Source organism: Salvelinus namaycush, chromosome 26 (assembly GCF_016432855.1).
Source record: "Salvelinus namaycush isolate Seneca chromosome 26, SaNama_1.0, whole genome shotgun sequence".
In the NCBI taxonomy this organism is placed as follows: Eukaryota; Metazoa; Chordata; class Actinopteri; order Salmoniformes; family Salmonidae; genus Salvelinus; species Salvelinus namaycush.
In genome coordinates, this window is record NC_052332.1 from 26,384,064 (window position 1) to 26,399,387 (window position 15,324).

General features: G+C 41.5%; 1 protein-coding gene across 1 annotated transcript; it reads right to left on the reverse strand.

The window, feature by feature from the left end:
• Positions 1-8,454: 8,454 nt before the first annotated feature.
• LOC120021683 (eosinophil peroxidase-like) lies at positions 8,455-14,655 on the reverse strand. Its single transcript, XM_038965516.1, has 13 exons — positions 14,609-14,655; positions 14,189-14,348; positions 13,788-13,972; positions 13,509-13,641; positions 13,164-13,293; positions 12,831-13,037; positions 12,088-12,451; positions 11,723-11,883; positions 11,260-11,518; positions 10,946-11,116; positions 10,504-10,741; positions 10,122-10,410; positions 8,455-9,994 (listed from the first exon to the last, which is right to left on the reverse strand). The coding sequence occupies exons 2-13, from the start codon at positions 14,344-14,346 to the stop codon at positions 9,986-9,988; spliced, it is 2,304 nt and encodes a 767-aa protein (XP_038821444.1). The 5' UTR covers positions 14,347-14,348; positions 14,609-14,655; the 3' UTR covers positions 8,455-9,985.
• Between the last annotated feature and the right edge of the window lie 669 nt (positions 14,656-15,324).

Here is a 15,324-nt window from a genome sequence, read left to right on the forward strand (position 1 = left end):
GACAATGATTGGTAGATGGGTAAAAATAACAAATCAGATATTGAATATCTCTATAAGCATGATCAAGTTAATAATTATGCTGTGGATGATGTATAAAACCACCCAGACACATCAAAGATACATTCATCCTTCTGAACTGAGCTGCAGGACAGGAATGAAACTGCCCAGGGATGTTATCATGAGGCCATTGGTGATTTTAAAACAGCTACAGAGTTCAATGGCTGTGATGGGAGAAAACTGAGGATGGATCAACAACATTGTAGTGACTCCACAATAATGACCTAAATGACAGTGAAGAAATGATACAAATATACAGAATAAAAATATTCAAAAAAACATCTTGTATGCAACAAGGCACTAAAGTAAAACTGCAAAAAAACACAGAAAATGAATAAACTTTTTGGCCTGAATTCAATGCCTTATGTTTGTGGCAAATTCAACACAACACAATACTGATTAACTGCCTCCTTATTTTCAAGCATGGTGGTCGCTGCATCATGGGTATGGCTATCCTAGACATCTGCAAATACTGAGGAGTTTTTCCAGAATAAAAAGAAACGGGATGGAGCTAAGCACAGGCAAAATCCTAGAGGAAAATTTGCTTCAGTCTGCTTTACACCAGAGACTGGGAGAGGAATTCACCTTTCAGCAGGACAATAACCTACAACACAAGGCCAAATCTACACTGAAGTTGCTTACCTACAAGACAGTGGATGTTCCTGAGTGGCCAATATACAGTTTTGACTTAAATCTGATGGAAAATCTATGGCAAGACTTGAAAATTGCAGGCTAGCCATGATCTTGACAGAGCTTGAAGAATCTTTTAAAGAATAATGGACCAATATTGCACAATTCAGGTGTGAAAAGCTCTTATAGACTTACCCAAGAAGACTCACAGCTATAATTGATGCCAAAGGTGTTTCTAACATGCATTGACTAAGGAAGCTGAATACTTATGCAACAACTATTGTTTAGTTATTTAACTTTTATTCATCTTTAAAAAATGTTAGACTTTTTCTTCCTCTTTGACATTACAGAGTATTTTGTGTAGATTGTTGACAAAAAAGTACAATTAAATACATTTTAATCACACTTTGTAATACAATAAAATGTGAAGAAATCCAAGGGGTCTGGATAATTTTGCAATGCACTGTATGTGGTGGTGCCAAATAGCTATCTTAAGATCACGAGCGTCTGCTAAATGACTCAAATGTAAAGTTTTCCATTAGGTCGTATATGCTACATAGATTTCTTATAAGTAGAGTTCTATTTCCAGTAAAATCCAACAGATGGCCTATCTTTCCAGAGAAAGAAGAGGGAAGACATTTGGATGATTCATTTTGATTATGTTTTGGACATGATTTGATTGCAGAGACTAGACTCTTATGATTCAGCATACTAAAGTAACATACCATAAGTTCCCCAAAAAGTAAAAATTATGCGCAGGTGTTTTTGGGTTGGTTCTTCTTGGTCCACCGAAACAGAACCATCTGTATGGGTCATGGTTGTTTTTCCTCGTAACTCATTGAATCACTTCCCATGCAGACTCCACTCTCTCCGTTAAGGGCAGCACAGTGTTCCCTAGACAGTGGAACCACATCTGCAAGCCATTAACCCAGTTCGTTTGTCCACGTTGCTGGAATTCTCGTTTTCTGACTTTGGGCCCAGACAGCCTAGTGGACACACTAAGAATTATTCAAAGACTGCCACTTATGGACAGCAAAATCAACTAAAGAATAAATAAAAAGTTTTGATAAGAAACCTTTGTCAACAGTAGAAAATGAGGCAGCAGGCATAGTGGTGATCCTATTATGGCCTCCTCCTCTTCCTCACATTCACCCCAATACAGCTTATTTGTTTAACCCCTCAAGTCTTCTATCCAGGCACAATTTACTAATTTATATCCCCTTTACAATCTCAGTCAAATTCTTTATCAATTCTTCACTTTCACATCCACCATCACCAAGCATTTGAAACCAGGTTGCCACTTCTACACTGCAGACAAATAAACATCCAGACAGACAATTTCAATGTTATTTTCTTTCATAGGCAGCAGGTTTCCATTACTCAACTTAAGAGTCTAGAACTGAATCTGGGCAGCACACACATATACACACACCACAGGCTACGTGGCATTCTGCACGTAGGCTGCCAAATACTTGTAGGCCCATACACAGCATCCAGGAGGAGGAGCCTCTCACACTGTACTGCCCTGGCCCACAACTACACTGGAGCTTCTGGTTTCACTCCCACCCCATAATGATCAGTACTTTTCAACCTCATAAAGTCTGGCATCTGAAATGCATGGGAGGAGGTAGTCTGTGACTCCAAGTGCATGAACCCTGGACTTCTGAATGTTTGAACTTCGCACATACCAACCGCATAATGTAATGATGTCTAATTCATTTATCTTCTTTCCCTGGAAAATCATCAGTGTGCATTGAAAGCAGATATGGAAAGAAATGTACAGGATGTAGTAAAAGTAGGAATAACAGAGATGTGAGGGGGGAGAGTCATATAAAAGAGAAAGCCAGGTCGGAATGATAACACAAGCATTTTCTCCTACACCCGCAATAACATCTGCTAAATATGTGTATGTGACCAGTAAAATTTGATTTGATAACAGCTTGGACTAAAAATATTGGCCTAATTCAAAGCAAATGTCTTTGAGGTGATCATAATGAAGTCACAACAACTCACTTCACCAATGCATATGAAAAACACATTGGCACCATCTATTGGGCGTATAATCTATTGCAGTAAACCAGCAAAACGGTGCTGTGGTGGCCTTTCAGTTTTGAAGTTAGTGGGCAAGGTGCGAATTACAGGGAAACCAGGGGGAGCTCAGCTTCACTGAATGAGAAGTTAGCTCCCATAAATGCTCATCTAAATAATGCTAATTTAACCATTCTCTATTTGTTAAAAATGTAGTGTTAAATATGTTTTACAGTGGTAAATAAAAACAAACACCTCCATCTATCTGTCATGGTTTAAACCATTTATTTCTATGTGGAGGCACTGTCCACTCAGTAGTGCTGGATTTCAGCCTCAGCTGAGCCCCTGTCCGCATAGATTTTCCTTTGTATGTTCTAATTTTGCCATTTGATTGCTATGGCTCCTTGATAAAAATAGCCTTTATTCCAACACTAGATTTATCCATTGATTTATCATTGTTTGCTTTTGTCAGCCAGCTGTTTAGAGCGCTCATTGCATTGTTTTTCAGGTACACGCAGGTACTGGTGTTCTCCGTGCCCAGAAGTACAGTGAACAAAAATATAAACACAACATGCAAGAAATTCTAAGATTTTACTGAGTTACAGTTCATAAAAGGAAATCAGTCAATTGAAATACATTCCTTAGGCCCTAATCTATGGATTTCACATGCCTGGGAATACAGATATGCATCTGTTAGATTCAGAGCATCCCAAACGTACTCAATGGGTGACGTCTGGTGAGTATGCACAGTATCTATGTGCATTCAAATTGCCATTGATAAAATGTAATTGTGTTCGTTGTTCGTAGCTTATGCCTGCCCATACCATAACCCCACCTCCACCATGGGGCACTCTGTTCACAACGTTGACATCAGCTAACCGCTCGCCCACACGACGCCATACAGTACACACTGTCTGCCATTTGTCTGGTACAGGTGCACTAGTGTAATGATCATGCTGTTTAATCAGCTTCTTGATTTACCACACCTGTCAAGGTTGATGGATTATATTGGCAAAGAGAAATGCTCACTATCAGGGAGGTAAACAAATTTGTGCACACAATTTGAGAAATAAGCTTTCAGTGCGTATGGAAAATGTCTGGGATCTTTTATTTCAGCTCATGAAACATGGGACCAACACTTTTACATGTGTTTATATTTTTGTTCAGTATAGTAGACCATTTATTTAGCTTTATAATTTTTTAACAATAGTTGTTTTCTTCCCTGGATCAGCCGATGGGCAAAAATATCACTAGACAACTAGCTTACAGCTAGACACCAATGCACATCCAATCCATCCAACATGTAGGCTGGCTACACGATAATGACAATAGACCTATAAAGTGATTATTTCGGTCAGATTATTTTGGATTTGTGTGCCCGTGTGAAATGTTTCCATGGTGAAACATAATGAAATGTTATGAAGGCATAGTTACACTTACAGTGCATTTTCCGAGATCTCCAAGATCCATGATTTGTACAGGGTTTAAGTTCAACCTTCTAAGTCAATTGTTAATATGCCTAATAATGACAAATAACACTGTCATAAATGTCAATAACGTATGGAAAGAAAGGTATTGTTTTGTCACGATCTGTGAAGACTCCAGGCATTAACTCATGAATTATGGACAACTCATGAACTAGGGTGTAAAACATGTTTTGATTCGACTCATGTATTATATTGAATGTAGTCTACCCGTTCTGCATGTATTCATGTGTAAAATTGCCTCGGCAGAGGGTAGGCTACCGGCAGTGGTGTTGGCCTGGTGGAGGGTAAACGCAAGTAAACGCAGTTATCCAAACCTTTTCAGAAAAATTCACTGTAAAGGGAGTTTTTTTTGTTTTACCGCGACAAGCAGTTTACCCACCAATTTTTTTACCACTACATCACTGGCTACCGGTAGGCCTATTTGAAGGCATGCTAATACACATTGTAGCCTAGTGTAGTAAGTTGACCGTGTGTGTTAGGGTGAACAAATTGACCAAAAAATGTAAATGTGTCAGCAAGAAGCATCAATTAATGTAATGCCTAATCAATGACCATAGCTGAATGTCATTAGGAACACTTCTTGGTGTTCTGTAACAGATGTCTACCTCCATTCATTCATCAAATGGCACGAGTAGACATGCAGTTTGGATCCAGGAATTATTTTGGAATGGACGAACAGACAGGTAGCCTACTTTTTGAAGTGATTTGTTTGACAATCAGATGAAAATATTATGACAAGTTGTGTTCATGACACATTAAAAGGCAATAAATGTTTACCGTTTAAATGACATCTTTATTAATAGGGCCATACAACCATTTCTAGAGCCCCCAGAATGTCATGGTGTAATTCACACTCGCACTTGTGGAAGAATAGACAGTACCATATTTACTCAGAAGTTGCAGGTACCTAACAGAGTGGAGAGTATCTTGGTGGACATTTCACAAAGCATTTGTATTTTAAGAGACCTACAAAACATTATTTGTGTGTCTCCAACTCACTATGAATGTAGTCTACCTTGTATGGTGGGTGGTTAGAATCTGTATGTGCAGATTACATTCATGTGATGTGTCCACAGTAGTGTTCTCCTCTTACCCTTGGCTTGCAGTCAAGAGGCCCATCCAAGCAACTCCATCAACTTATCAATTTTGAGATGACACTCCATGACACAATGTTAAAAGACATGTAGCTTTAATCGTCATAGGTTGTCTTGCAAACACAGTGCCTTCTCACTCACCCTAAAACAAATCCAGTGAATTTGCACATACAGCACTGTACAGCTACTATTTGAACACAGCCTTTCCCTTCAACCAAAACGACCAGAGGAGCCTGTTTATCAGAAACTGTCCAGGTAGGAGATAGCACATTTCCCTCCCTTTCAATGGTATGTCTGGGATTGAATCAACAATGAATGCATCTATGTGCTGCAAGTCCAGGGCATAGATGTCATAGACAGGCTATCCTTTATATAAAAAATAAAAAAAATCGATGGCCAAAGAGGAAAACACTGAAATTGAGATGGCCAACGATGGAGGTAAAACGACAACATACTCCAAGGTAGTTTAGATTATTATGCGTGTTTCTTTAGTAGTTGGGTGCACCTCGTTTTCATAGGTTAAAGCACATGACGTAATTGAAGAGGTCTGCCGAAAGAAGGTGTAAACAAGCATCCACTTAATTTGTCTGCAGCCTGTGACAGTACTTATTCATTCATATTATAACTTCTGCAAGATTCGTAAATGCCGCTTTCAATGTCAGGTCAGAGAGAAAACCTGTTTTCACATCAGAATACGGAATTCTCTACCTGGAGAACCTAAACTCTATCAGTATCAACAGTCTGGAGGTTTAGAGACTCTGGTGAAAGTTTGTCGTTTGTGTAGTCCAGGAATGTGACGAGGGCTGATGTGCGATGAGTGTGCCTCCCTAGCAGAGTCTCCAGCCAGTTTGAGGATTTCATTGACCAAGTACTCCAGCACCCCAGCCAAAAACACGGAAGCTCTACACCCGACCTGTTCGGCGTACTTCCCAGCCCGCAAAAGTCTGTGAATTCTTCCGATTGGGAATACAAGTCCAGTACGGACAGAGAGATTATTTTCTTTTGCTTTGCTCTTCCCTTTCATACTTTTTAGCCCAAGAATCAGAATGTGTGAAAAAACCATACTATGAGTAGAGACGCAGTCCAGGCCTGCACTCCACATGCACTCTACACAAATAATCTGCGCATGCGTTCGTTGCACGTGACAGGCAACTTCCTCCTTCTTCGTCTTCCTTTTCTTCTTCTTCTTCTTTGGTATCATGGCGTTCGCACATTTGTTTGTGCATCACGCCACCTACCGTGCAATAGTGTGTGGTCGATCACGTTCTTTTGTGATACAAAAATAAAAAGGAAAGGGGAAAAAAGACTCCACCAACTCACCCTACACTTAGATACCACTATTTCATACACAAATAACAAACAAAAATACCACATTCCACTACTTTGACCCTAACTGATCTTACACCTCTTTCATTCTACACACCTAACTCTTCTGCAGGAAAACCTTGTACACCCAAGTACTTTTCTGCAGCTGCCACCACAACATCTATTTTCTGTGATTTCAAATTAAATTGATTTATAAAGCCCTTTTTACATCAGTAGATGTCACAAAGTGCTTATACAGAAACCCAGCCTAAAACCCCAAACAGCAAGCAATGCAGATGTAGAAGCACGGTGGCTAGGATTTATCTTCCATTTCTGAGGTACAACTGATAAACATGTCAATGAATGTTAAGAAGAAAACCTTACTGAAGCACCAATTCGCATCAGTCTGTATTGGTGTAACAGTATAACTTTAGACCGTCCCCTCGCCCCGATACGGGCGCGAACCAGGGACCTTCTGCACACATCAACAACAGTCACCCACGAAGCATCGTTACCCATCGCTCCACAAAAGCCCCAGAGCAAGGGGAAACACTACTTCTAGGTTTCAAAGCAAGTGACGTAACTGATTGAAACGCTATTAGCGCGTACCCTCTAACTAGCTAGCCATTTCACATCCGTTACACTGGCCTAGGCCTACTACTTACCCTTGACCCATCATCCTCTACTCTCTTCACTGCCTCAGCATACGACACCTTCTATTCTACTCTGACCCCGGCAACCTCAACCTGTATCTCTAGCACTGGGCACTTCTGATCCCCAGCAACATGGGCCTCCCCACAATTGACACACACTGTTTTTTCCACCAATACTACACATTCCTTTGTCCCATGCCCTCCTACACATTTCTCACATCTTGGAATCTCCCTCCTACACACTGCACCTTAGTGGATTCGGCACAAAAGCTTTCACAAGATAACTGACATATCCTAACATGACTTTGTCAGGTAAAGACTCTGCTTCAAAACACAAAAGGACAGACAATGTCTTCTCTGTTCCGCCACGCTCGCCACCGCGTCTGTGTCGCACCAAACGGCAGGCCTCACAGATACAGGGAATCTTCCATTTCAGTTGTTCCACCTCAACACTTAACGCCACCCCAGTAATCACACACCGAGTTCCCAGTTCCGAGTTTCCAGTTGTTTTGAATGCTGCACGATTTGCCGAGTTGTGACGTTTCAACACTTACCTTTTACATTTTCAACCAAAATATAACAATATATATATTTTTTAATTACAAACTTATCAAAGTGGAAAATGTAGATAACCAATTTTGACCATATTGTCAATGTCAAGCAAGCTAGCTAACTTTGATATTAGCTAGCTTATCAAGCTAGCTCAAATGTAATTGGTTGAAGAATTGGTCCGACTTCAAAAGCACTTGAACACAATCATGTCGGCTTTACGACCTTCCACTTTCCAGTTTCCACTTTCCAGAAACTTTCCAGTTTCCCACTTCCCAAGAGCACATGCATGCTACGTTCATGTCATGAGTGATCTGAGGAATGACTTGTCTGCTTTGGAGGAACGACTTGGAGTGTTCAAGTGCTGGGGGTAATGCAAGAACCATTCTCACCATTGACAGCTGAAATCACAGCCATGTTTGTTGACATTTTCAGTTGTGCGTGACATCAGAGTTCAGGGTCCAGGGATGATACCTGAGTTTGCTGGTTATAATTACGAGTTGGAGGGGCGTTCATCTGCAATTTTCCCAACAGGAAGGTCATATTTACGAGTTTACAACATGAACGCGGCAGAATGCCCCATAAGGCCATTGCCATCTCAACACCAATAAATTAGGTCAACAGTACACACCATTAAATTATTTTGCCGTCTTAGTTAAGAATGTTTATTTTCTGATGCAGTTAATATTTATGCAATAAAAAACATGAATACAGTGTTTCAATCAAATAAAATATTTGTGAAATAAACCATAAAAAGCGGTAGAGAAAAAGGATACAGGTGCAGTACACATTTAAATAAGCACCAAATTCAGGAAGTGTGCAGAATCTTCATTTCTATAGTTTTGTTGTATAGTATTTGTTTTTTCATTATATATATAAAACAATTGATAACTGACTTGAACATCTCACCGAACAATGTTAAGATTGTTTATAATAAACGAGTTACACAATTATAAATAAAAAGGGTTACTAGAACTGTTAGCTGATTCATAGTAGATGTGTATAGAGGAATTCAGCACTAGTTCTCCTTTTTGTTTATTTATACATTTACTTTATCATTTGTAAACGTTTAGATTCAAAAAAATATATATAAAGTCGTCCTTTTCATTCCTTTTGCACAAATAAATGCATAAAAAAATTCCTACAGTATTCCTTGATTTGTTGACATGGAATGAGTAAACAACACATACAAAGTGACAGTAACAATGGCATAACAAAATATCAGATAGAAGAATGCAAATATATATTTTTTTTAATGCAAAGAAAACGATATCGCCAGGCACCCCTATTTGGAACAACACCACATTACCTCCAGCGGTTAATTACAACACCCTTAAGTCCTGGTTCCAAAGTGGCATGTGAATTTTGAACATGTGTGTTATGATGGCTCTCTACTGTCATTCAATCGATAACAAGAAAAATGTGGGTTATTCAAGGTCAATTTCTTTAAGTTCTTACAACTAAGAAATCATAATTCATTCACTTCAACAGAATCTGGATTAACCTAAGGCATATAGCATAGAGAACATACTGAAAGAAGCTGCTCTGCCAAAGAAGTTGATTGCCAAGTTATATCAAGGGTTGATTGAAACTCTACCTGATAGTTCAGAACCTATAAGGAAAATTTAAACAGATCTGAAGGAAGAAATTGAGGAGAACTATTGATCACAGATATGTGAAAATGTTCATACCTGTTCCTACAACCTTAGACAGACATTATTGCAATTCAAGATAATTCATAAGACTTACTACACTCCGGCTAAAATGTATTATATGAATCTAGAAATGTCATATCTCTGTTGGAGATTTGAGAGCTCCAGCCCCATCCCCCAGCTATTTACCAAAACAGTTGTGGGATGACCGATTTGTTATTGTTTGAACTGCTATTATTTGATTGCCCCTTTAAAGAATGTGATATTTCTGTATGAGACAATTGAGAACCCCAGTTTGATATAATAAAAAGCTACTATGTACTTTTGTATGCTCATAAAGAAATATGGGTATACAGGAATATGTATCAAGCTTAATAAGTGTGTTGGTTTTGTATTTATGCTTTGTTGTTTATATTTTAAACATTACCATAAAATGTTTCCTTATAAATGTAGTTCAATACATATAATGGAAAGTGGAGAACTGCAGGGTTGTGTTGCTGCTGGGTCCTGAGGGTCAAGCGGGCCTCAAATCAGGGGATCTAGAAAGGAATAGAGAAGAAGAGGGTGACGTTAGAAGAGAGTGATGAATGGGTTATGGATGGGTGAAATGCCAACTCGGTGCAGAACTATCAAGTTATTAACTTATACTGAAGTTCAGCCAATTACCTCATTGTCCTGGTCCTGTTGTTGTTGCTCCTGGTTCTGATCCTCCTGCTGGTTATGGTCCTGGTTCTGCTGTTTGGCCTTTGTAGGTCTCTCCCTCCAGGCTTGGAGGCTTAATTGCGGGACAGTGTTGCAGGTGATGAGTCTGTTGTTCCCATTATCAGGGATTCTGAAGGGGTCACGGGGCACGGTCAAAATGCCAGTGTTGTCACAGATGATCCGACCCAGAGAGGCACGACTCAGGCTAGCCCTCTGTGCCGAAGTGAAGACGCCTGGGTTTTCATACCACAGCCTGGGGATCAACAGGCAAGATGAGGATACATGCATGCTCTGACAGATAAAACACACTTGAACAACTCACTACACCACATACAAAAACACACACCTGTCTCCCTGGCGGATCCTCTGGAACTGGGTGGCGATGAGGCAGGCAAAGAGAGGCCCTACGCGGGCCCTGCGTACAAATGGTTCAGCCACGCCCCCCATCCACACGTCAATGTTAGCTGGGGTGCCGTAGAGCTGCAGCAGTCTGCGGGCCAGGTCTATGTTGTTCAGAACTGCACCCAGCTCAGCCTCGTTCCTAGGCGTTGAGAGCCCACAGAATTTACGCCAAGCATTGTAGCCTAGTTCAGGGAAGAGAAAGAAAATAATGACTGCATGGAACAGATTGGTAGAGATATATTGAGGAAGAGAGAGAGAGATGATTGACATTTTGGAGTTGGTGTTAACATGCCTAAAGCATTAGCTGTAATATGTAAGTAGAACGGTATAGATGTGTTTATCTGTTGTGTCAGTACAGTGGTATGGAGGATAAGGCAGGTGTGTACCAGGCAGGCCATGGTCGCGTCCACGCTGCATGTTGAGGGAGCCCAAGTCCAGAGCCAGGTGTTCTACGAACTGGAAGAGTCTCTCCCTCACAGCGTCCACCAACATGTGATCTTGGGTGTTCAGCTTTGCTGGGCGACCCACCAGACCACGGATCAGAGGGTCGATACCACCTAAAGAAGGACAGAGAGAGAATAGGATGTTTACATTTGTAACCTTTTCCCCATTATATACTGTTATTAATCCAGAGAGTGAATTAGCTTACAACTGGCAAGAGGTCTGCAAAGCATCCATCCCTATGTGTCCCACCACTCACCCTCAAAAACTAGCCTCCAGGGGGTGAAGAAGGCCTTGAACAGGGGCACATTGGGGAACATGGCATTCTCCATGTAGTTGCTGTCCAGGCGGGACAGAATGGGCTGGATGGCCAGGTGGGCAAAGCGGTAGGCTGCTGTAGCAAACACGTTGGCAATGCTGGGATCAATCTTCTCGTTGTATCCAGGGTAACGGCCCAGCTGCCGGGCCATGGTGTCTGGGCCCACGATGTGCGGCAGGTAGTCCCGGAACACAAACAACTAGGAGGGTGAGAGTAGATTTATTTTTAGGTGTGTATTTGATAGGGAAGCTGTGTCAATGTGAGAATATTCAAGAATAGTTATTTGTGTGAGAATGAGAAGCAGAGGGAAGGAGAGCGTGTGTTAGAAAGTATGCCCTGGACGTCTCGTGGAGATGATGAACTGACACCATGGGTATTAGTGATATATGTCAGTTTGTGGTACCTGGGTGTAGGCGCCCATGATCTTGCGAGCCTCCTGATAGAGTGTCTCAGCATCCCATTGTGGATTGAGACGACTCAGGGCACGGGCTAGACGGTTGTGCTCACGCATGAACATTGTGTGAATGGATGTTAATGCTATGTTCTCATCCACACGGGCATCACCTGACAAACAGAGACTTACTGGTGAGGCCAAATAGTGATTGAGATGAACATCATACACATTGTGTGTCTGTATCCAGATAACTATTGTACATGAAAGTCAAAGAATGACTCTAGTTTTCTATTTTTGTCATCATTCTGTTCCTTCAACTTTAACCTAAATATACATTGGTCTAATCCTCAGACAAATATACTAAAAAGGCTAACCTGCAATGAAGCAGGGCACCTCTCTGGCATTGGTGTCATTGGTGACTCTGTTGCGGGTGGCACACATGTTCCCCTTCAACTTAGTGAAGGGTAGAAACTCGCGTCCTTTGTCTGTGAAGTTTTTGTTGACACGCAGCAGGCCCCCATTGTTGGTGAGGTCACGGAGGTCACGTGCCAACCCCTCCTCAGAGCCGTACACTTGCCCCAAGTCAAGGAAGGCCGTCAGTGAATTGATCTGCTCCCTCTTCGTGGCCACGCCACCGAAATTGAAAGCAGACTCTCCTGTGCCGCATGCGGGCGCTGATCGGAAGACTGGGATGCAGCTGTCTGGGCCAGTGGGCAAGCGTGGGTCTCTGGGAGGAATCTGGGCATGGAGGAAAAGACATGGTAGAGGGTGAAGACCTAATAATTCATGGACCATGGTTAGAAAATACCAAGATATACAGGGATGACTGTATACACTCTCAGAAAAAAAGGGTTCCAAAAGGGTTCTTTGGCTGTCCCCATAGGATATCCCTTTTGGGTTCCATGTAGAACCATCTGTAGAAAGGATTCTACATGGAACTGAAAGGGGTTCTATCTGGAACCGAAAGGGTTCTACATGCAACCAAAAAGGGTTTTTCAAAGGGTTCTCCTATGTGGACAGCCGAAGAACTCTTTAAGGTTCTAGACAGCACATTTTTGTCTAAGAGTGTAGTCATAGTGCCTGCTGTAAGTGGCGTGATGTGAGAGCTGTGACTGACCTGGATGGGAAAACAGGGCTCGGAGCGCTCACATTTCTCGTTACAGTCCAGTCCGTTGCTGAAGGAGCGGATGCTGGGAGAGAAGGGCGTGAATGTCAGGTCATGGTCGTTCCACTGGCCAAAGAGGGTGACAAAGTGTGTGAACTCGCTATCGTTCACTATACCAGAGTCATTGGTTGCCAGGATACGGTTAGAGACCTCCCTTACCTGCACAAAGGGAGGGAAGGAAGGACGGAGGGTAGAGGGAGAAGGATGAATACAATTATATTACTTTATATCTAACTTGTGGCAACATAGTAGCAGTTATTCCAACTATATTTATTGTTATCATACCAGAGGGAGCACAAAGTTGTTGAAGCTCGTGTTTCGGTCCCAGCCAATGGGTCGAGAGACCCCATCGTCATACTGAGCAGGCAGGAAACGAGTGAAGGGGGTGTTTGAGGCTCCAAGACGAGGGAACTTCCTAATAAGCATAAAGAAAATACACATCAGAATTGAGAAACCTCACTTGAGAAATTCAAGGGATATGGCCTCATCTCCTGCGGCCTCCGTAGCCGTAGACATACACTGATTGCTCTTCCCCTTTAATTCCAACCTATACAACGACTGTGCACATTACACAAGGCTATCAAATTGTTGAGTGAAAGTATTAAACCCGCAATGCCCTGGTGCTCTTACAGGTTGTTGCAAACACTGGTGGCTGTGCGGTACTTGTTCATGTTGGGTGTGGTGTGGCAGGAGGGTTTGCTGACACGAGCTGCACAGCCAGTTACCCGGACAATGGTGTCTAGCTGCTCTGGTGTGAGCAGGTCTGAGAAACGAGAGAGCGATAAGGAAGACTTGTAATAAAGAATGTGTACTTATTATGACTGTGTGTGTCTACGTCTGAGTGAATACGTATGGGGAATTTTTCACAAAGTGAATGTGTGAGTATCTGTGACGGTGTGTGCGACTGACCTGTTGCGTTGAGCGAGCGTTTGTGCAGCCTGTGCGTGCTGTGGACTTTCTCATGGATCAGTCTCAGGGTGTTCTCCAGGTAGTCTGCAGACCGTACAGCAGAGCGCGTGTCCCTGGCAGGCTGCTTCAGGAGACGCAGGACATCCGAGGGCCTGGTGGACTGCCCACGCACTCTCTCCAGACTCCTGGAATATGGATAAGCAGATGACAGAATTATGAATAGAAACATGCTCCTATCAGTATACAGGTAGATTTAGTGTACTAATCATTAGAAATTACATTACATGTCTCTTCGACTGACTGAGAAAAGTGTGCTAGCGCTAGTCATTTCATTTGACACAATTTACAAAGACAGAGATTGTCGACTACATCTGAAGAGGTCAACTGTCAGGTTCACTCACTTTTCTCGGGAGTACTTGTATGCTTCATCTACAAGTCTCTTTGCCTCCTCCACTGAACTGTGAATGAAAGGGCCACCCAAACTTTCCTCTGTAGACAGGGCTGGCTGGCTGAACATCAGGCACAATCCCAATGCCAGGAGGGAAGGAAATGGCTTCATCTCTGAAAAAAATGGGGGGATAATCAGATGTCATCCTTTAAATAAACATGCTGCTTCTTAAATGTAATGTGTGCATCTTTTTGCTAATAACTTGTCTTGTTAACTACAGAGACATCTCTAAAGTATTAAAAAAATACAGTTTTTGCACACAATATTAATAACACAATCATGCATGGATCAGAATTACCATGGACAACAGAAAGAATTTGAATAAAACCTGATTATCAGACGAGACAAGAGAAACAGTGTATAAAATTGTTACCTTTGTTTGAACAACTCTTGTTGTGAAGTCTTGTTAAGAGGTCAACTCTTGTCTGAAGATGTATGGTGCTCTCTCTAACTGTTCTATTTATAGTCCATGTTGCAAAGCCCCGCCCTGTTATCTATCATTTCTCAGATGGGGTGACTGACAGTATGTAGTTCCTTCTTACTTCTTCCAAAAAGTCTGCCCTTGCCTTAACCTAATCAACCATTGACTGATAATATTATTTAACCTTTTACTGTAGTGGGCAAAATAAGGGTCACACTGAGTGTTTCTTGGTAGTCTTAAACAAATCTACTTTGAAACAAAAGTATACACCTCACACACATGGTTATGGGCTTTAAAAAAGACGACACCTGTACCATGTCAGATTTCAAATTCCAATATTACACTTTATATACATCACAGAGGACTGAAATATAACAAAACTGTTTGACATAGAAACACTGTTTGCTGAAATGTTTATTAATTATGAAATCGTGACAAATATTAATAACATTCCACCCATGAGGCCACTAGTTAGTTTGACTGCAGGACAGGGCAACTGTGGTAATATTGATTCAATCAAGGCAAATGGTATTTGATTGAGCATGAAAAATAAGACTTACTCTCAACTGTCTTTGCTTAGTCTATAATCTGGCCAGCTGTTTCCTGCTAGAGCCCTTTTGCAGTAACATGAGTTATGTGATTGTGATGATTAGCTATATATTCATGGT